The sequence below is a fragment of the Diceros bicornis genome, chromosome 15 (genome assembly GCF_020826845.1).
Source record: "Diceros bicornis minor isolate mBicDic1 chromosome 15, mDicBic1.mat.cur, whole genome shotgun sequence".
NCBI classification, from domain to species: Eukaryota; Metazoa; Chordata; class Mammalia; order Perissodactyla; family Rhinocerotidae; genus Diceros; species Diceros bicornis.
The window spans coordinates 11,354,327-11,375,334 of record NC_080754.1 but is presented as its reverse complement, the minus strand read 5'-3'; the positions used below and the strand labels follow the sequence as shown (position 1 = coordinate 11,375,334).

General features: G+C 46.2%; 1 protein-coding gene across 5 annotated transcripts in view; it reads left to right on the top strand.

Annotated features, from left to right (window-relative positions):
• The first annotated feature begins 17,748 nt into the window (after positions 1 to 17,748).
• CD47 (CD47 molecule) overlaps positions 17,749 to 21,008 on the top strand; it is a 43,013-nt gene continuing 39,753 nt past the window's right edge. For 3 of the 5 annotated variants that reach the window (XR_009222219.1, XR_009222220.1, XM_058555743.1), the window contains exon 1: positions 17,750 to 17,887. Coding sequence is in view for 3 of the 5 variants with exons in the window: in XM_058555743.1 (XP_058411726.1) it covers positions 17,842 to 17,887 (46 nt within the window). In the remaining 2 variants the exon portion in view is untranslated. Of the gene's footprint in view, positions 17,888 to 21,008 lie in introns of all 5 variants that reach the window. The other 2 variants (XM_058555742.1, XM_058555744.1) reach the window with 2 other exon arrangements.

Here is a 21,008-nt window from a genome sequence, read left to right as displayed (position 1 = left end):
TTGAAGTGTCAATTTGGTAGTTATTAAATATTATTTATTAAAACCCTAGATTTTTAAATTAAATATTGACTCCCAATAAATTAAATTTAAATAATGAAGCCTAATATTAATGGTGAGAGATTCCAGGAGAAGAGGAAGTCCATTGTGAAACCTACTTTTTATAAAAAGTTTTATATGTAGTAATGTGTTAAAAGATTATAATTTTCCAAGCCATCTTTTCTGCCCATTGCTAGCATCTACTTTCTTTAGAAACTGCTTTGTACTTCCCAAAGACTGTTACATCCATCGAAATTTACTGAGAACCTGCTAATGACTGTACACACCAGTTTAATCCAAAAGCCTTTATTGGACAGTAATATGTGCCAGACACAGTGAGGAAAGAGCACTCAGATATGACCCTGCCCTCAGGAGCCCACAGCCTGGAGAGAGGGAGGGATGTGTCAACGCATAATTACAGCACAGATACATGCAAGAGGGGAAATGTGGATGAGGCATCAAGTCGGGAGGCTCAGAAGAGTCTTCACAGGTACGGTGGTCCCTAGGTAGGACTTTGACCGCTGAATATCAGAGAGGAGGATTCCGGGCAGAAGTACTGAGCACGTGCAGAGGTGTGAAGCAGCATGCGGCGTTAGAGGGACAGCTATTATTTCAGCGTGACTGGGAGAGGTTAGAGGAAACGAATTGGAGCGTGAGTGAGCAAAGAAATGGGGTCAAGGCTAGATTTGTCCTTTCTTCTCTCTGTGTGACCTTAGGCAAATTACCTGACCTCTGTAAGCTTCAGTTTCCTCGTTTATAAAATTCCTTCCTGAATCTCTTGTGAAAATTGAATAAGATAATGCAATTTAAGATTATGGACAAGGACCTGGCCCCTAGTGCTCAATGAAGACTGGTTGCTCATGGTGGTTGTGGAGTTTGACACAACTGAATACAGAAATGCGGACGCCAGGCCCATGACCTCACAGGACCACCTCAAACTCACTGACATGCCAATGTCTATAAACTGGGAGCAGAGCAAAAACAGAACTCTGGTGTGCTGCTGCTGCTGCTCTGTGTGTGTGTGTTGTGTGAGTGAGAGAAAGGGAAGCGGGGAGAGAGAGAGAAGGAAATTGACCCCAGGAAGCAGGAAATTCATTCCACATGTGTCTTCTACTCTCTGACACCCAGATGATGATAATACTTAACACACTTTCCATAAGAAAATAAGTGTCTTAATACTGCCTCTTTTCTTCTCACCCTAACACCTGGCCTGGACAACCACAGAGCTCGTAGAGATGGCACATGGTCCTCCTACACTCCCTTGGAAATCCACTTGAGTGTGGCAAATGAATACACCTGTACGAGTGATGCCTGTTATAGTGAAATACAATGCACTTTTCTTTAAACCACTTTATTAGGGTAGGGCTGACATACAAAAAGCTGTACATAATTAGTGTATACCACTTGATGAGTTTGGAGATAAGTATACACCCATGAAACCATCACCACAATCTATTCCATACACAGATCCATCACCTCCAAAAGTTTCCTCCCACGTTCTTACTTATTATTATATTTTTGCATGATAAGAGCAGTTAACAGCTACCCTCTTAGCAAATATTTAAATACACAATACAGTATTTGTTAACTATCAGCACTTTGCTGTATAGTAGATCTCTAGGACTCATTCATCTTTGTAACTGAAACTTTGTACCCTTGGACTAATATCTCCCTGTTCCTGCTTCCCCCCAGCCCCAGCAACCACCATTCTACTCTCTGCTTCTATAAGTCTAGCTATTCTAGATTCCTCATATAAATGATACTATGTATTATTTGTCCTTCTGTATCTGAATTATTTCACTTAACACATTGTCCCTCAGGTCCATCTGTGTTGTTGAAAATGGCAGGGTCCCCCCCTTTTTTAAGGCTGAATAATATTCCATTGTATGTATATACCATATTTTCTTTATTCATCCGTCGATGGACACTTAGGTTGTATCCATACCTGGGCTATTGTGAATAATGCTGCAATAAACACGGGAGTGCAGCTATCTCTTTGAGATCCTGATCTTAATTCCTTTGAGAATATACCCAGTGGGACTGCTGGATCATATTGTATTTTATTTTTAGTTTTTTGAGGAACCTCCAAACTGTTTTCCATAGTGACTTCACAAATTTACATTCCCACCAACAGGGTACAACGGTTCCCTTTTCTCCACAACACAATACACTCTTAATGAAAGTCTTCACATCCAGGTCCAATTGGACATCTTTCTGTTTTTTGTAGGATAGGCACCTTGAATTCATTTATCTGAAAGCCAATTTCCCTGAACCTTGACCCCAAGCTATCCTCTCCTTGTCTGCTCCCTACACTGGTCAATAATGGCATCATTATACACTGAGAACTCATGCCAGGCACTGTCATCCTTGATCCTCCCTCTCCTTCACCACCCACGCTAAATCAAACACCAAGTCCCAGTAAACCCAACTCCACAAAACCAAGCCTGTCTCTTTCCTTCCGCTTCTCCTGTGGCTTCCTCAGTTCAAGTTCTCGTTATTTCTAGGTTCCGGCAACATAACTGTAAAAGCCTCATCCCTGGACTCCCTGCATCCAGCAGAGCCATCCCACATGGTGGCAGAGAGATCCAATGTTGCACATCTCTACTTCAAATCCTTTCAGGGTGCTCTGTTGTCTACAAAATGATGTCCAAACAGGGTGGACAAGGTCCTGCCTGTTCTGACCCTGCCTCCCTCTTTAACCTCATCTCCCACCACATAACACTTCGTACTTTGTGCTCTGATTATACCAAGTTACTGCTTGTTTCCCAGAAGCACTCTTCCAAGGCTCTGTACCTTCACACTTGCAATTCCCTTTGTCTAGCACTTTGCTACTCAAAGTGTGGTCCACGGACCAGCAACATCGGCATTACTTGGGAGCTTGATGGAAATGCAGGCTCTCAGGCCCCACCCTGGACCTACTGAATCAGGATCTACAGCTTAGTGAGATCCCCAGGTGATTCTTGTACACATTAAAATTTTAGAGTTCTGCCTGGAATGCTCTTTCCACCTACTTTGCTCATCTCACTGCTTCTCAGCGTTAGAAACCCAATGTTCCCTTTTTATATATTAAAAAAGTAACCTGCCCTATACTATCTTGGAATAAATGGTATGGATAACATATTTATGTTCATAATTTTAAAAAATCCAACATAATACTTTAACTGTAACATGAAAAAGTCAAGTAGTATGGAATAAAAAGTGTATTTCTATATGTAAAGGCTTGGGCACAACTACAGTCAAAGACATGAAGTGATGAAATGCTTGCCTAGACTCACTGGGGCTTGACAGATACAAATGAAGACTGATTCAGGTGTATTGTAATGGTGGCACGAATACGACAAGCAACAAGACAGTCAGTAATATGACTTTGGAGGATAGTGAACAACTCTTGGCAACGTTCCAAAGAGAGAAAAACACAGTCTTCCTCCAACTCACAAGGGAGTCATATTCCTGGAAAACGCAGTTTTATTAAAACTGTGCAAAGCCTACTTTGTGTTTATATGTGACAGGAGTTAGGTTTTGGGCCCAGATAATTACAATCAGATTTTCAACTGCATGAATGTCTGCTGGGACACTCAAATGTCATGTTGGATGCAGGATGATTCTCTGTTATAGAGGACTAAACCGTGCATAGCAGGACACCTAGCATCTTTGGCGTGCATCCACAAAATGCTACAGCCATCCTCCCATCCGTGACCACCAGTGATGCCCCCTAAGATTTCCAAACTTCCTGAGGGGTCAATACCTCTCATGCTGAGAACTGTTGCTCTGCCAGGTGCTCTCTAAGTCTACCTCCAAGTCTCAATTTACAGTCCCCCTCTCCATCCTGGCGCTCGCCTGGCTCTTTCCTTCACGGTGCTCTCTTAGCTCCCTGAATGTAGTTCTGGCACCGCGCTCTTGTAGTGCAGGAGGGCAGGTGTGTAGGGCAGGAATGTCTCTTAAACACCTTCGTACCCCCAGGGATTCGCACAATCCGAAACTGAGTAAATGCTCAACACAGGTTGTTGAATAAATGACTTAGAAAACAAAATAAAAAGAACAACTCTGAGAGCATGCAGATTAAAGATACTGTCATCCATAACAACTGAATGCTTTCTAATGTATCTACTTTACCCTGAAGAAAACATAATAAAAATGGACATGTGGCAATCTTTCTTTTTTCTCCTTTGTAACCAAAAGTGTTTCTGTACTGTCTTTATTCTTTCGTTCAATGCATTCAGTGCCAATTTTGTGTCAGGCGCTGAGGTGCACATTCCTTTGAGGAATTCACAATGTATCGTCAGAAAGAGCTAAGTGCATAACTTGGTATGTTTATATGTGACGTTATGCTTCCTTGGTGGCACGGAGGGAGGGAGTGATTAATTCCGACTGGGGGATTCGAGATCCACATCTTCCATATATAATAGTGCAAAGGTTCACATTTTGGGACTCTCGTATAAAGGCAATATGAAGAAATACGTGATTTATTATTGATGGCACTTTTCAAAGTCTCAAAAAAACGCTGAAGACGGGCATTTCCTCAAAGGCTTATTGTTATGAATATACATATCTGCCCTCTATTGAGTGACGTGAGGCCCTTCTACAGACCTGAGATCAACTGTTGGCAACTGGTTTTTCCACATGGGGTGGCTTCATCATAGTACTCTTCTCAAACAGGCAGTTTGAAATTAATATCATTTTTTTCCACACTAATGTATTGAACTTGGTACTGGTGCCCTGAGGAAATTTACCACTAAAAAATATACTGTCTTAGTTCAAATAGGAACTAGAATAGGTCTTGAAGATATTCGTACTTTTAAGGGTGGGTTTTGGGGATGGCGGTAAAAAATTAAAGCTAAAATTCTTTTGACAGTTCTAATATTTGAGAATTACAACATATATATCTGCCTGGTTCTTCTCTGTCCCAGAGTTTTCCACGACTCCTGGCATGTCTGAGGCACGTAACAAATGTTTGTCGAATAATTAATGCATTCGTACATAACTGAAATGGTCTATACTTCCATTTGTTCTGAGCTTCGGAATTTTTATTAAAATTACTAAGCTTTAGGGAAGTCAAAAATGTTAAGGAAAGCACCCAGAAGTGTTTTCCCTCCCATCCTGGAGTGAATGCAGCCTTTGAGGGACCGAGGACTCGTGGTCAGGGAACGCTGTGACCTCCTGCACCCCACACAAAGGTGGCCTTTTTTTTGTTTTTCTCCTCCTCTTGCTGGTTTCATGAGCTGGTGCCAGCAGAGTCTAGATGGTGCGCACTTTACACTTGAACAAAACGCTCCCTGCCCTCAGTTCTGGGAGCTCCACTCTGCTGCCTCCATCTGCTGCTTCTGATAAATGCTCATATTTTAAATATATGACTAGCAGCTCACACTCAAGGTGGTTTGCCGGCTCTCCACACAGCAAACAACCCCCCTGGCACAGAGCCACCTGTTAGGTGGAAAGAATTTGGGCAGACAGAAGACATATCTCTCAGTGAAGAGAGAGGAGACAGAAGGGGGAGGAAATTGCCTGGAGAAGCTAATGACAAAGACCACGTCTGTGTCCTGTGGGTCTCCAGGGGCCGTCAGGATCAGCGGCCAGCTCCAGGGTGTCTATGCATGGGGTGAGCAAGCCTGAAATGTGGCCATTCTGAGAGTGGAGCGGAGGTGAAGTTGAAGAAGATGCTTTGTTTTTTCTCTGAAAACGAGTTTAGCATTCTTAGCCTGGTCGGCTGACAACCCTCCATTATGAATAACCTCCAGGAAACTAAGATACACAGGAATTCGCCTCCAGCCCTCAAAGCCTCCTCAGGCACACACACCATGTATGCCACTCTTCCAAGTGCCCCTGCTAGTTTCAGCTGGCAGTTGCCTCCCTTTCAGTGTTTTTTCCTTCCAGCAACTGATCTCTAGCCAGCATAATCACCAATTGTGTGTGGGAAAGATGGAGTAATGCAGCGTGGAAGGTCTCCCTGAAGAACACGATCACAGCAGAAGCCACTGGATAGAGGTTTATTCTCTCACAATTGTAGAATCATAGACTATTAGAGCCAGAAGGAGAGTTAGGGAACATCTAATCCAATTCCTTTATCCTGAAGGCATCTTAAATGTTTGTGTCTCAAACTGACTCCTGATAGCCCCCTTCTCCCCCACTAAACCTCCCCTCTCGGTTTTCCTCATTTCTGTAGTTGTGACTCCATTTCTCCAGTTGCTCGGGCCAAAAACCTCGCAGTCATCCTTGGTTTCTTTCCTTGGTTTCCTTGATTTCTCTCATAGCCCACATCTGGTCTGACAGCAAATCCTGTGAGCTCTACCTTCACAATACAGCCAGTATCTGATCCCTTCTCACCACCTCCACTGCTACAACCCTGGTCTGAGCCACCCTCATCTCTTCTCTGGATTATTGCAATAGCCCGAGGATCAGCCTGAGTCAAATCTGGCCTGCCACCTGGTTTTGTAAATAAAGTTTTATTGGAATACAGTCACATTTATTAGTTTACCTTGTGCTACAACAGCAGTGTCAAGGAATTGCAACAGAGACCTCACGGCCTGCAAGAAATATTTACCATCTCTGGCCGAGCCCTGCGGTAGCCTATTAAATTGAAAGTTGGATAATATCACTGGCCTGCTCAAAACCTTCTCACTTACTTAGAGTAAAAGCCCTGTGTGAACCGCACCTCCTCTGATCCTCTGACCATCATCCCTATGACTCTCCCCTGCTCACTGTCATCTGGCCACACCGTCCACGTCCCCCAGTACCCGCTCTGCCCCCCACCCTCTGCTCTTCCTCAAACTGGCCAGGCATGCTCCTGATGCACGACCCTTGCCTTTACTGTCCCTTCTGCCAGAAATGATGTCCACGTTGACAGCCACCTGGCTTGCTCACTCTTTACTCCCTTTTTACTCCAATGTCACCTTCTCGTGAGCCTTCTCTGACCACCTGGTTTAAAATGGCATTCCCTCCCCACGGCCTCTCATCGCTTTCTTTGTCTCTGTAGCATCCATCACCATTAAATGTACCACATTTCCTTTCTTGATTGCGGCTGGAGTCTCTCCCCACCTCCCCAATGAATGCAAGCTCCATGCGGGCAGGGTTTTGTCTGGTTTGTTTTTTGATACACCTGCGGTGCCTAGGCATGTACTAGGTGTTCAATAGCTGTTTTTGAATAAATACATAAGTCCTTGGAAGTGGTAATGCTACAGTAGAGGTGAAATGCACCAGTGTATCAGCAAGGGTTTCCACAGACACTCCTTCTCAGGAAAGAATCGCTAGGAGCTCCAGGCAGCAAGGACTGTGGACTCCGGGAGCGCTTCCTTCTTCGCTTTCCCACTTCCCTTCTTCCATCATTTTTCCTACCAGCTAACCAGTGTCCTTATGCTATTCCTTGAGTCTATGGCTATATTTTTCTGCAGTATTTCAGATCTCACTCTTTCTTTTCCCCCTATCATTATTAAAACATATCTCTCTGGCTTCTATGACTAAAAGACTCCAGCCCACTCTCTTCCAAGCTGATAAACTCATTAAAGCCCAAATATTAATGAATAATATTGTCTCTCCCTCCTAGAAAGCAATTTGCATTTAAACAACTTTCAGTGCCTGAATCCAAAGAGGCCAGTGATGTGGGAATTTTGAGCCAGGCCAAGGCCTGACCAGCTGGGGCAGCCATGGAGAGTCCCCACAGACAAATCAAGTCACAGCCCCTGGGCAGCTGTCCACTCTGGCTCTGCAGGGTGAGTCTAGCATGCGTAGCCTCATTGGAGTGTGCGTGCACACAGGTACACAGGGTGTCAATTAGAGGCACCAAGAACATCTTAACTTGCATGGAAATGAACCTGTCACTTGTGATGTATCTACACAATTACATATATTACTATTGATTCCTTCCCTGAGCGCTTTGATAGCTTTTCCTCTAGCTTATAGTCCCGCTGGCATAAAGCTGCTTCTTGGGGAGGAAAAGGAAGCTGGATAGGCATAGGCCTCAGCCCCCGAGGAGGCGAGACAGGGAGAGGGGGGCCACTGTTGGAGCACAAATCACAAGCATGTTCCACGGCCTTCTGGGGCCATACTTACCATGCTCCAAAACACAGTGAGGGTTCTGAGAGTGGAGAGGAGGAAAAGATGGAGAGGTGCAACCTTTTCACCACAAAAGGACAAAAAAAAATTCCAAGATTGTGTGCTGTGCAAGGAAACCGTTAGACTTTCTCAGGCAATCCAGAACTGCCAGACAAAATTAAAAGAATCATTGGAACAACTAAAGAAGAAGAATATATCCATTAGTACCACATTTCTGTGGTAATATTCATTAATACTAATTTCCATTAGTACTGCAGTCAGACAAACCCGAGTGATTTGTCTATCCGAGGCCCTTGTTACGGCTCCAGAGGAAGAGGTGCTCATGCACACCCCAGGGACAAGGCCACTTCCCTTTTGAGGACAGAGCAGATGAGGACGACCTCTTTCCCTTGGTTTCTCAGAACCAGCTCCAGGTGGTCTAGCCCACGTGGCTGTTGAAAATGAACGAATCATTTTCTGTTGAGTCATGATAGAGTGTGACTCGTTTCTCCCCTACATACTGACACGTAGGTGCCTCTGAGTTTGTCATCTAGTGAAATGGCTATTGATCTGTCATTCCTCCAGGAAATCCCTGGTTTCATTTACTTCATTCTCTAGACAAAGAGACTCAATTATGTAGCTATATGGAAGATTTCTACATTTTATCAAAATGGCATCCTGTAAGTGGAAACTCATGAGAGATTAGCACAGATACCTTGATGGACACTCAGGGAAGGCAGTTTGTAAGCGACAATGAAACCAATTTCTTAAACTACTTCTAAACTCACTAAATATAGAACTAAGGAGATCCTCAAGTCACTTGGAAGTACACGTTGGTTTCTATCAGAACGGAGGTAGAATATGAGCTCCTTCACCGTGAGATGTTAGAGAAATCCTGCTTCCACACGAGAGGCTTCTCTTGTAGCTGACATGATTCTGTCTCCTGGGAGCCACCACAGCCTGACGAGCACTGTGACCTGCAGCTAATACAAAATGCCCAGTGGGCCAGGAGACAACTGAGGTTCCCAGGGCTTCTCCACTGTGCCATAGGTTGGTCTTTCCCACCAGATCAAAGGCGGCAGAGGAGCTGATGATATTTCTACCAAGATGGAGCACCTCCTAGGCAGGTCACCTGACTTCTGAGATCAAACCCTAAGCCGGTGGCTCTCAAACTTTGGTGTGTAACAGAATCACCTGGAAGACCCCCTATAACACAGATTGCTAGGCCCCACTCCAGAGTTTCTGGTTTAATAAGCCTGGGGTGAGGAGGGCCAAGAATGTGCATTTCTAACAACTTCCCAGATGTTGCAGATGCTGCTGATCCAGGGACCACACTTTGAGAACCACTCCTCTAAGCACAGTGTTTCTATAACTCTTCCTTTCCTCCTGCTGTTGTGGTTCCTGGGGCCTGCGGTTAGGGAGAGAGAGTAGAAGCTGCATCTACAGCAGCAGCAGTTGGTATGTTGGAGCCTTCAAGTCCAGGCTGTCATTCAAGACAGACAAATATGTGAGGTGAAAGGGACATGGAATCAGGCAACCTTCCTTGTGATTCCAACTATGTACATCTGTCCCGTCTGGCAGTTTGATCCTAGTTTATCCACTTCACTTTTAAAGCCCATCTGATGGAAGTTTGAGTCTGCTGGCCCACACCCGTAGCCATTAGACCAGTATTAGAGAAAAGTAGATGGCAGATGTACCCAGAGAACTCACGTAGCATCAATAAACAAACTTCCTGAGGCACAGTGCCGAGTAATTTTGCACAAGTGGCCATGGTAGGGCAGGGAGGAGCATGCCTAGAGAGCCCTGGTTTAGGCAGAGAACCCAGCTGCCAAGGTGGGGAACTCTCCTAAACTGGAGACAAGACTGTCCACCTGAAATGCAGACAGCTACTCTGCAGCTAATTTCAAAGTAATTTTCTCTGGAAAACTTGCCCCTCTAAGGTTATAACAGGTTGTCTTTAAAATTTATTTCTTTCTACACCTTGGCCCCAAAGAGGAAGCACAGTGAAGTGAAATGCTGCCAATGGAGTTGGGACTAAGGGAACAGTGAGCCTGCGAAGTGGTTTGGCTAATGGCAGTATTCGAGGGAGTTTTTATACGTAAGGAAGGAAGTGGGGAGCTGCCTTGGCTGCTGGGAATATCTCTGAAGGGCTGAACTGTGGTCATTAAACAGAGTAGATGTGTCCATCAGGAGAGATGACACATTTATTTCTCTTCTTGGTGCGTTTCCTTTGTAGGTCAGCTGGGGTTCTGCTTTGCCTCATCCTCACTCCAGGACCCAGGCTGAGGGAGCAGCCACTGTCTGGAGCACCGCTGATTGCCATGGTGGAGGGGAAGAGAAAGTGGCAAATTGCATGCTAGGTCTTGATGTTTTTGTCCAGAAGTAACGTACTTTACTGGTTGTAGTGTGTTGATTAGTATCCCCCCAAAATTCATGTCCACTCCTGGAACCTTAGAATGTGACCTTATTTGAAAATAGGTCTTTGCAGATGTATTTAATTAAGGATCTGGAGATGATATCATACTGGATTTAGGGTGGGCCCTAAATCCAATGACTGGTGTTCTTCTAAGAAGAAGAAAGGACATAGAGACAGGGAAGAAGGCCATGTGAAGACAGAGGCAGAGACTGCAGCATTGCAGCTCAAGCTAAGGAACTCCAAGGATTGCCAAGATCCACCAGAAGCTGGGAAAAGGCAAGGAAAGACTCTTCTCTAGAGCCTTCAGATGGAGCATGGCCTTGTTGACGCCTTGATTTCAGACTTCTAGCCTCCAGAACTATGAGAGAATAAATTTCTCTTGTCTTAAGCCCCCTCATTTATGGTCATTTGTTAGGAAGACCCTAGAAAACTAATACACTGGGCAAAGTAAGGCACATATTCATACCCAATTTCAAGGCGATGGGGAGGCACAGTCCTGCTGTGCTGGACAGTCTCCCTCAGATCAGCCCTCCACCCTTCCATACTCTGCCCTGGAAACTAAACTTCAAGAACTGCATAAACAGACTCCTTTCCCTCCAGCTTTCGGTGGAGATCTGTCCGTAGCAAGAGCTCAGAGGGTGGGAGGAGAGTGAAGTCAGCGTATTTACTTTGCCACCTTCCTCTCCACCCGGCTGTAGTGACTGTGTTCCTCTATCAAGGGTCACAGCTCCTGAGAGGCAGCCCCTCCTTCAGATTCTCTTTTCTCTCAGGGTCCTGGCAACCATTTCCTCCCCTTGCACCTCCAGACCTAGGGACCCAGGGACGACAACTGTTGTCAGCTAACAGTGCTTTGCCATTCTTGGTTGGTTTCCCTTAACCCTGCCCACACATTTACAAACAGTTCCTTTATTAACCTCTCTAAATAACTTGCTTTGAGCGTGACATCTGTTTTCTGCTGAGACCCAGTGGCTACATATACCATGTGCCCAGGAGGAGAACTGGAAATCTGGCAGACACTGCAGTGACCACCTCGCTGAGTTGAGAAGCAGCACTGGTGAAACAACAGCAGGAATTGCAGTGAGAGCGACAGAGAGTACCACCGCTTTGCTTCCACACTTCCCTCTCTCTGCCAGAGGAAGGAGCGTGAGCGCTGAAGCAAGATTCAAACCCCAGCTCCACCAATAATTAGTTGTGATGCAAACTTCTCTGAACCCCAGTTTCTTCACATGCACAATGGGTGTGACGATGCTTCCCTTATTGGGCTTACCCCTTATGAGGATTGTGGGAGATAAATATGAAAAGAACCTCACCGGGTAGGCAGAATAATGCCTCCCAAATATTTCCAAGTGCTAACCCTGAGAATATGCGAATATGTTACTTTACCCAGCAAAAGAGAATTTGTGGATGTGATTAAGGTTAGAGACCTTAAAATAGGGACATTATCCTGGATTACCCGAGTGGGCCCAATCTAATCACGTGGGCATTGAAAAGTAGAAGACAAAGGCAGAAGAGTCAGTCATAGAAATGTGGCAGAAGAAGGGGAGGCAGAGAGATATGACAACATAAGAAGGATTTAATGTACCATTGCTAGCTCTCAGATGTCCGGAGACTACATGCACCACACATAATGACCCAAAAGAGGTCTCTAGATGCTAGGGAGCCCCCAGACGGCAGCCAGCAAGGAAACGGGGGCCTCAGTCCTATAGACACTGAATTCTGCACCCACCTGAATGACCCCAGAAATGGATTCTCCTCTAGAGCCTCCAGAAGGGAAAGCAGCCCAGGCAACGCCTTGATTCCAGCCTTCTGAGACCAGAAGCAGAGAAGCCAGCTGAGCCCACTGGACGTCTGACCTACAGAACTGTGAGATAATCAATGAGTGTTGTTTCAAGCCCTTAAATTTGTGGGAATTTGTTCTGGCAGCAGTAGAAAATAAATACACTAGCATGGTGAAGTCTTGGTGCATAGTATGCACCCACTACATGTATGTTATCTGCTCAAGGAGGAGAGTGAGACAAGATGTGAAGGGGCCTTCCCAGGACCCCAAACATTATGTGCTCTCAAAGAAATAAGCCTGCTGTGATTTTACAATCTAACCTGGAAGCTGGCTTCCTCTAATGCTTTCTAGCTATTAGGAGGATGGGTCCCTACATGAGTAGCCTCCAGCAGCAGCAGGAGGAGGAGGAAGACGGAAGGCTGTGCCTCTCCCTGACCTAGGAAAACAATCCTGTGCACATCTGACACCCAGGAGGAAATTCACACCGGATCAGACTGTCATGTCTCTAGGAGGATATCCCTTACCCAAACCCTCAGCCCTCCCTCCCTCCCACCGCGAGGCCGTTTATGTTTCTAATATTTGCCCCTAGCTGAAGCACAGGCTACAAAGATCATCTCCTGCTGCTGGAGCCGTCCTTCTGTTTCCCTAAGCCAAATCCATCCCTCCAACTGCACGTCAATATCTTCCAGCTGCCTGACCATGCAAACTCAGTCCTTGCCAGAGAGCACAGACCCTCACTGCTACACTGCTTTCTTTGAAAACTGGGGCTCCTATGCTTTAATAACTGGATTGACCTGAAGTAACGCCCCAGGGCACTGGGCCCTGAGCCAGGTGTCACAGATGTGTGTCCCTCCGTATTCAATCACCAGCAAAGTGTGCAGAAGAGCTAGAGGATTACGGGCCACCCACTGAGCACAGACATGTGCCTCTAGCTTGAAACAAAATTGTAGACACTTTGCTAACTCATGGTACTTCTTCAAGGCTCCAGACCAGTAATTGGCGATCCTTTTGATAATAATTTTCACTGCCCTTCTAGGAGACCCATCTCACTATAAGAAGGTTGTAATAATAAGAGCTAATATTGATTGTGTGCTTACTGTGCACCAGGCCCTGCTCTGTGTAACTGCAAAAGTGTTAACATTAAATTCTCAAGGCAATTTGAAGAGTTAATTTCTATTATTTTTATCATCCGGCTTTACAAATGAGGAACTAGGGCTCAGAAAGGTTAAGCAGCTTGTCCAAGGTTAACTGTTAGCAGGTGGCTGGAGCAGTAACTTAAACTCAGGCTACAGTGTTTCTGTATACCACACACCACACTGGTCCTCTTGACTGATTCAACACACACGGGGCCCTTAGGTTTCAACTAGGCGTCGCGCCAGACCCTGGAGATACAAATATGCCCAGAAAAAATTTCATTTTCTCCTAGCTAACATGACAGAAGAGGAGACAGATATGTAGAAAGAAATATATATTAACACATTTTATTAGCATCATGAACAAAGTGTAATGGGAGAGATAATTAGACCCGCAAAGTGGTGGAGAGTTACAGGAAAGAGGAAAAGTAGGATTGAGAAAGGCTTCCCGAAGGAGGTAAAACTTGATGTTGGCCCTGAAGGATGACTTGGAATTCTTTGGATTGAAGAGATAAGAAAACATGGGGGAGAATATATGCAGCAGAGGGAACAAACAGCATGATCGAAGCAGAGAAGCCTGAAAGTAGAATAGACCCAGCATAGAAAAGTCCAGCATGGCCAATGTAAAGTGCCTGACCACAGCACAGAAGTTAGCTAGGACCACACTGGCCAGAAGAGTTAAAAATACAAGACTCTTCATTACAAAACACATATTCAGAGACACTAAAAAGAGAGAATAGTCATGTACTGCAACCAGCTTGATTGATAAGCCAAAAATTGGAATTATTGATGCTAAGAACCTCTGATACGTCACATAAGCTCCAGGGTTAGTTCAACGGTTCAGTTCACAGACCTCTGATATGTTAGATAAGCTTCAGGGTTACTTCAACAGTTCAGTTGACAGAGGTTTACTGAATACCCCTTTATGCTGGGAACTTTGCCAGACACTCACGGAAGACATAATTCCTGGCCTTGAGAGGTTTAACCATTAGTTTACCTTGTTAACAACCATTTGTTGATTACCTACTAAGTGCCAGGCACAGGGGCTAGCAGTGAACATGACGCATGTGGTCTCTCCCCTCATTGAGCTTACAGTCCAGGAAGAAGTCACTATTAAACAGGAAGACAGCCACATAAACAGATAATTTCATATACTAAGGTAACTGATATGCACCAAACATGACTAAAACACAGAGAAGGGGCATTTAACTCATACTGGGGTTATTTTGGGCTTTGGTCTACTGTGGGATCCCCTGACAGAGGTCCACTGATGCAGAATGGTGCATGTGGCCCTACACAGAGCACGGACCACGTGCAGTTAGGCACGTATGGTTCTGAGCCGACAACACACTGCATGCCACAACATGGGGCAAAAAATACCTGTTGAATGAAAAATTACAATAAGGATACAACTGTATCAAAATAATTTTTTAGACAATATTATATCAATATGGACTCTGTGGTAGGATGCAGATATAGTTTGGGGAGGAAGATAAAAGTAGATGCATTGTGAAGATATGAAGCGAAAGAAAAGGGAATTGATCCTGAATTGAGAACAGAAGCTTGTGAACATTTTCACTAGCCCTGGAGTCAGGTTAACTTCAGTCCAACCACAACCCCTCCCTGAGCTTCTGAGCAAGCCTCACCTTCCTCATCTATAAAGGGTCATGACAATAGCAAAGGTTTGGGGTTGTAAGTTTATTCATCTGTAAAGGGAAACTATAACATCTTTGATGTTAAAGAGTGAAAAGAAAGAGTCAGGAAACGAGGCCAAGGGAGATAGACAGAAACGAGGGAGACAGAGAGAAAGAAATATCACACAGAACCATGGGCAAAGTGGTTTCTTTCTCTTGTTTCCTCATCGCTAAAATGGAGAGCACGACACCGTTTCAAGGCTGCTATGGAGATTACCTTAGGTAAAATATCTAATGTGCACTAGCTCTGTTCAAAACGTTCTCACATGTATCAATCCCTCACTTTCCACCCAAGAAACCCCGTACATGAAGATAAGATGAGCTCAAATTCCAAGTAAAATTGCGTGGAAACGTTAAAAGAGTGGTTAGACAAATGTAAGGTGGTCAGACAATGGGAAAGGAGCCCAAAGTTATTTCAGAGAGAAGGCGATCGAACCCAGGCAGCTTGCTTTGTGTTCTCTCTCCCGGAATAGACCTCCTTCTGCCCCACCATGGAAACATAACTCAGCTAGAGTCCCAAAAGCAGAGGTGGTCACCCAAGTGGCCTCTCATTCACCTCACTTAGCCTATTCCATTTTCTGCACAAAGCTCCATGAAGCACGGAGGCTAAGCAGCTCCCGGTACAAAATAGAGCATCCCTCCATCTCTACCTCTGAAGGTTGGGGACAGTCCCTCCCAGTCACTCTTCCGCTTTGGGGGGGGTCGGTTGGTCTCAGGGACAGCTGACAGCCTTATTTAGCCAACCAGCTGCTCTGAGATACACAATGTCCCTAATGCTCCAAGTCTGGCTGACGATTCTTTTGTATTCATGTAAGCAGCAGTTGCAGGAGAATCCGTCAGTCCCTTTGGTGGCCTCAGGGTGTCAAGGCTGCCATTCAAATCATTACCACCACAATTATTAACCATTGTTTTAGTGAGCTATCTGCCAGGCAATTGTTTTTTCTTTTTTTAATCATTAAAAAACAATCAAATTTCACTGGAGCCATGCTTGCCTCAAGTCACATCAACACATTTATGAAACCCCTTCTGTTTGCCCAGTTCAACAGGAAGTCTTGGAGGAGGAAAGACTGAAAACACTCTCTGATTTCAAAGAATTGATAACGCTGTGGGGAAGAGCTTGGCACAAAAAACAATAGGAAAAACTTACGTAGGATATAATACACTGCTACAGAGTGGAAATTTTGTTTCCTGGATTTTATGACTCAGGGGATGGGCTGCAATGGAGGAGACGCCATGGGTGGATGATTTGGAGAAGCGGGATATTGCGGTGGGAAACCGCTTTCTTTTCCAACAGGTAAGAGGAAAACAAGCACAGTAGCGGACAGGATATGCACCCCATTAGAGGACCCACCAGAGCCTGACTTTTTAACAAGAGAGTTCATCATTTAGGATAAATATTAAAGGTAGTTTTAAAAGGGCTTTTGCTTCCAGATGAGTGATGGGGCTGGCCTGCGTAAATCAGTGAGATATTCAAAGGCCTCGTCCATAGTGGGGCTCGGAGCCACCTTCTGAACCCATTTTTCAAGCATGCTAAAGCCCAACAGCGCGCCAAGGGCCGCACAAGGCACGGTCACAGAGCGGGCTCAACGACGTTGCTGGAAGGGATGTGCTGGCCCATGTTTGCGGCCATGCCCGATGCCCCTGGGGCTTCAGCGCTCAGCACACCTCACAGTGTTTCCCCCAGCGATGGAACTTGTTTATGTGACCCTGTTCAAGGGATGAAAACACTGAACAGCAAGGCGAGAGCGCCTGGATCCGCCGCGGAAGCCAGGGCAGACGGGGCCGGCGCCCGAGGAGCGCGCGGGAGTCCACGCGGGGCGAGCGGACGGGCTGCGGACAGCGCCCGCCGGGGCTCGGCGGCCCGGGGCAGGCGGACCCGGGGGAGGGGAGAGGGGAAGAGGGGGGAGAGGGGGGAGAGGGGGAGAGGGGGGAGAGGGGGAGAGGGGGAGAGGGGGAGAGGGGGGAGAGGGGGAGAGGGGGGAGAGGGGGAGAGGGGGAGAGGGGGGAGAGGGGGCAGAGGGGGGAGGGGGAGAGGGGGGAGAGGGGGAGAGGGGGGAGGGGGGGAGAGGGGGGAGAGGGGGAGAGGGGGGAGAGGGGGGAGAGGGGGCAGAGGGGGGAGGGGCAGAGGGGGGAGAGGGGGAGAGGGGGGGAGGGGGGGGAGAGGGGGGAGAGGGGGGAGGGGGGGGAGAGGGGGGTAGCGGGCCGGCCGCGGGCCCCGGCAGCGGAGAGCCGTCTGGGTCGTGCGGGCCGGGGCTCGGCGGGCGGGCGGGCAGCGCCCGGGGGCTCCTGAGGCAGGAGAGCAGAGCGGTCAAGCGCAGCGGGGCCGTGGGGCGGGCGGTGCCGGAGGCAGGAAGGGAACGGCGGGGCAGGGGCAGTGAGGTCCCGGGTGGGCGTGGGAACAGTCGCTCAGCCTCCGGGGGGGTGCCGCGGGGCGTGACCAGGGAGCCCGGCGAGCGCCACCGCCCGGAGCGGGCGGGAGCGGGACTCGAGCCCGCCGCGAAGAGGGCGCCGCGTCCACAGCCTCGGCGGCGGGGCGGGGGCGAGGCGAGGTGCGCGTGCGCGGCTCGCGCGGGCGGGGGGAGCGGGCGGGGGCGGCGGGGAGCGCGCGTGCGCGCGGCCAGGCAGCCTGGGCGACGGGTCCTGACAGCGACGGGCGGCGTCGGCCGGTCCTGCCTGTGACGGCGGCGGCGGCGGCTCCAGACACCGGCGGCGGCGGCGGCGGCGGCCACCCCGCGGCGGCGACCCCGCGGCGGCGCGAAGATGTGGCCCCTGGTGCTGCTGCTGCTGTTGGGCTCGGCGTGCTGCGGTGAGTGCCCCCGGCTCCCGGCTCTGCGGCTCGGGTCTGGTCGCCCCCGCGGGCGTGTGGGCTGCGCCCCGCCGGCCCCGCGGCGCCCCCGAGCGGGTGGCGGGGCCCTGACGCCCGGGTGCGGACCTGGGAGGGCCCCGCGAGTAATCGGGTGCCCCCTTCCTTCCCTTCCCTCCTCTTCCTCGTCCCCCTGGGTGAGAGCGGGGCTCGTCTCCTTCCCCCCGCTCTGCACCTCCAGACGCTCACCCCAAGGAAGACGCGTGCACCTTCCGCAACAATTCAGTGTAGAGGGAAAGGGCGCGATCGGAGGCGAGGGGGTGACAGCTGTTAGGATCCCTCCTTTTTCGCACCCCTCTCCCTCCTCGGTGTTTAAACGCATGTGGGGATGAAGGAGGGAGAGTGGGAGGGCCCGGGCCTCTTGTGATGGAAGTGCGTATTTTGGCGAAGTCTGCAAGACGGGGTTTCTCCTATTTGCCCTCCCGCATGAACGGAGGAGTTAAGGGGACAGAAAGGACACAAGTAAGTTTCATTTCCAACCCAGCATTTAATCGAAAGAATCTTCTGGCCGTTTTTTTTTTAACCCTAGAAATAAGCTTCCTTATTCTTATCCACTTTTTTTTCTCGCTACCCCACGCGCCATCAACCACCTTAATATAGTCCCAATTGCACGTTCAAATTTTCCCACTTTATTTGAGGGGCCCATTTTAAGAGTTATCCAGATTTCGCTTGAAATATAAAGACAATAACCTCTAGTCAAAACAGATTTGCAGCAGAGTGGGATTTAGCGTCTTTTAACGCCAAAGGCGTCTTGTTCCCCCAAGCTTTTGGAATCCATTTCGCTTTTTGAAAATGTGTGCTTCGTCTGTAAAAACTGAGGAAGGAATAGGGATTTTTGTGGCTCTACAGTGCCTGTCACTCTTCACATCTATAGAGCCTTTTGTGAACTTTTTGTAAGATTCGGAATTGAGCTTGAGTAACAGTAGCAAGCAATTGTTACATTGAATTCTAGAAGGCGAAATTAATTACGTTGTAAACTGATTGTTAGCCTCCCTGCTTCGTTCATAGAGGCTTGTGTCTTAAGGCAACATGCCCTTAAGTCCCTGCTTATCACTTTCTCCACTCTCTGAAACATCCTGGGATGTCGGAGCTGTTAATATCAGTATCTCTATTATCTAAAGGATTGATGTTCCGTAAGGTAGTGTTTCCTGTCATCATCATTAATGGCTTGTTGCCATTACTATCATTATAGCTAAAATAATACTGCTTTCAGAAATCTGTTGTATAATCAGACAGCCTTCATAGTGAACCAGATTGTAAATTTGTAATAAAATATCTCTAATTCAGATGGTTGGCATCAAAGCTAGTCTGAAGAGTAAAAAGTGTAAATCATGTACTGTTATAAAAACAAGGGGCCTATTTTCAAGTAGATTAGAAAGAATTGCTGGAATGGTACTTGTGGGAATAGGAATTCTGGTAGGCCTCCTTTAGTAATAGTTAAGATTATGTATAATTAGCATTCATTTATGTAAAATTTTAATGTGCTGAAGCCCCTACAGAGTCATAGAATTCAGAATTTATGGTATTATATTATACTTAGTTAATAATAACCTGAAAAAAAAATAGAGGCAGTATGCATTTGAGTTCTAAGTGTTAAACATAAAACATAAAGTGATAGTGTTTGTCATAAGGTATAATGGCTTTTTTTGTGTGTTTTTAATATGTAGTTTTAAAAGGATGTGTATAAAGAGATATTGTTAGTCTCAGAACACAAGTAGTCATAAACCAAGGTATTTGGGAGATTAAATTTAGAATCCAGAATGAGAAAGGAAGTCCTGCATTTGTATGTTTGTTTGCACTGAAGTTTGATTTTCCTTTCAGTTTCATTTGCAAATGGCTGATAATCAAGGTAGCCAGTTTCCTGTTAGCTGCCACAGTTTCAGTTGACCTTTGCAGTGAAAGAAGTTATCTAAAATGCCCTTTCCATCTAATTACAGGCAAACTGCACCCCCTTGTATTAGTTTACAAGATGCAGAATGAATTACTGTGCTCCGCTCCTCCCTCTTCCCCAATCTGTCCAATTATATTTGTTTAAAAGCACATCAGCAGTTTCCGTGGTTTTCACTCACTGGTAAATAAAACCTCACTCAAATAACAACAGTGATATGAGCTGTCTTTTCAGTGGTTGAATGATTTTTTCTTTGTTCGAAGTCAGTTTTTGAAATTGGGGTACACATGATTAAATTAAAACACATTTTTATGGGTCTTAAGTCTAGTAGTAATTTGGCTTGCTTAAATGAAAATGTTTTCTTTTCTCCTAAAGACTATATTACTTTTAAACACAAGTTGCCATTTTAAGGAAGTAAATGCCTATTTAAAAGTACTTATTTATGGGGCCGCCCCAGCAGTCTAGAGACAGTGTGTTAAAGCATTACACTAAATGCCTGCCATTAAGACACTTGCTCATGCTGTCATCTGTATTTTGGCAGATGTTTTGTCTTTGCCACTGAGTTGTTAACGGAGATTTGAAAGGCCAGGTTCTAAAGATGAAAAATATGAGTTTTTCCCCAAATTGACAAATATTCTAAATCCAAAATAATCACTTGTATTATTAAAACTAAGTTGGCACTCCTTATTGTTAATTCAACTATAACTAGTATAGGCATTGTTTGTTAATATATTAATGTTCCTTTTGTGACATAGTTTTCATATAACCATTTTGCTCATCTTTTAGGTTTTTGCTTCATAGCGGTTTATACAAGATAAAAATTTCTGTATTTTTATATCTTGTGTCTCAGCATAATAGAATGCACTCTTGGGTTGTCATAAAGCTGCTTTCACTTTGTGTACTAGTGCAGGTATTTCTTCTGTGGTAAAAAAAAAAAAAAAAAACAAGAATAGTAGTATAGGTTCAATTTTGCTAAATTCATTGTAGTACTAAGAGCACCCAGGAAATTTGAGTCTGAAATACCTAGACTAAGACAAAAGGACCTGGATTTTCCCTCCTTGTGGTCACATGGAGTTGAAGGAGGAATTAGAAGCTACACCCTCCTCTGAATATTTCATTCCATGTCCATGGAACAGTTGAGTAAGACTCAGAATCTGATCAACCCCAGGGTTTGAG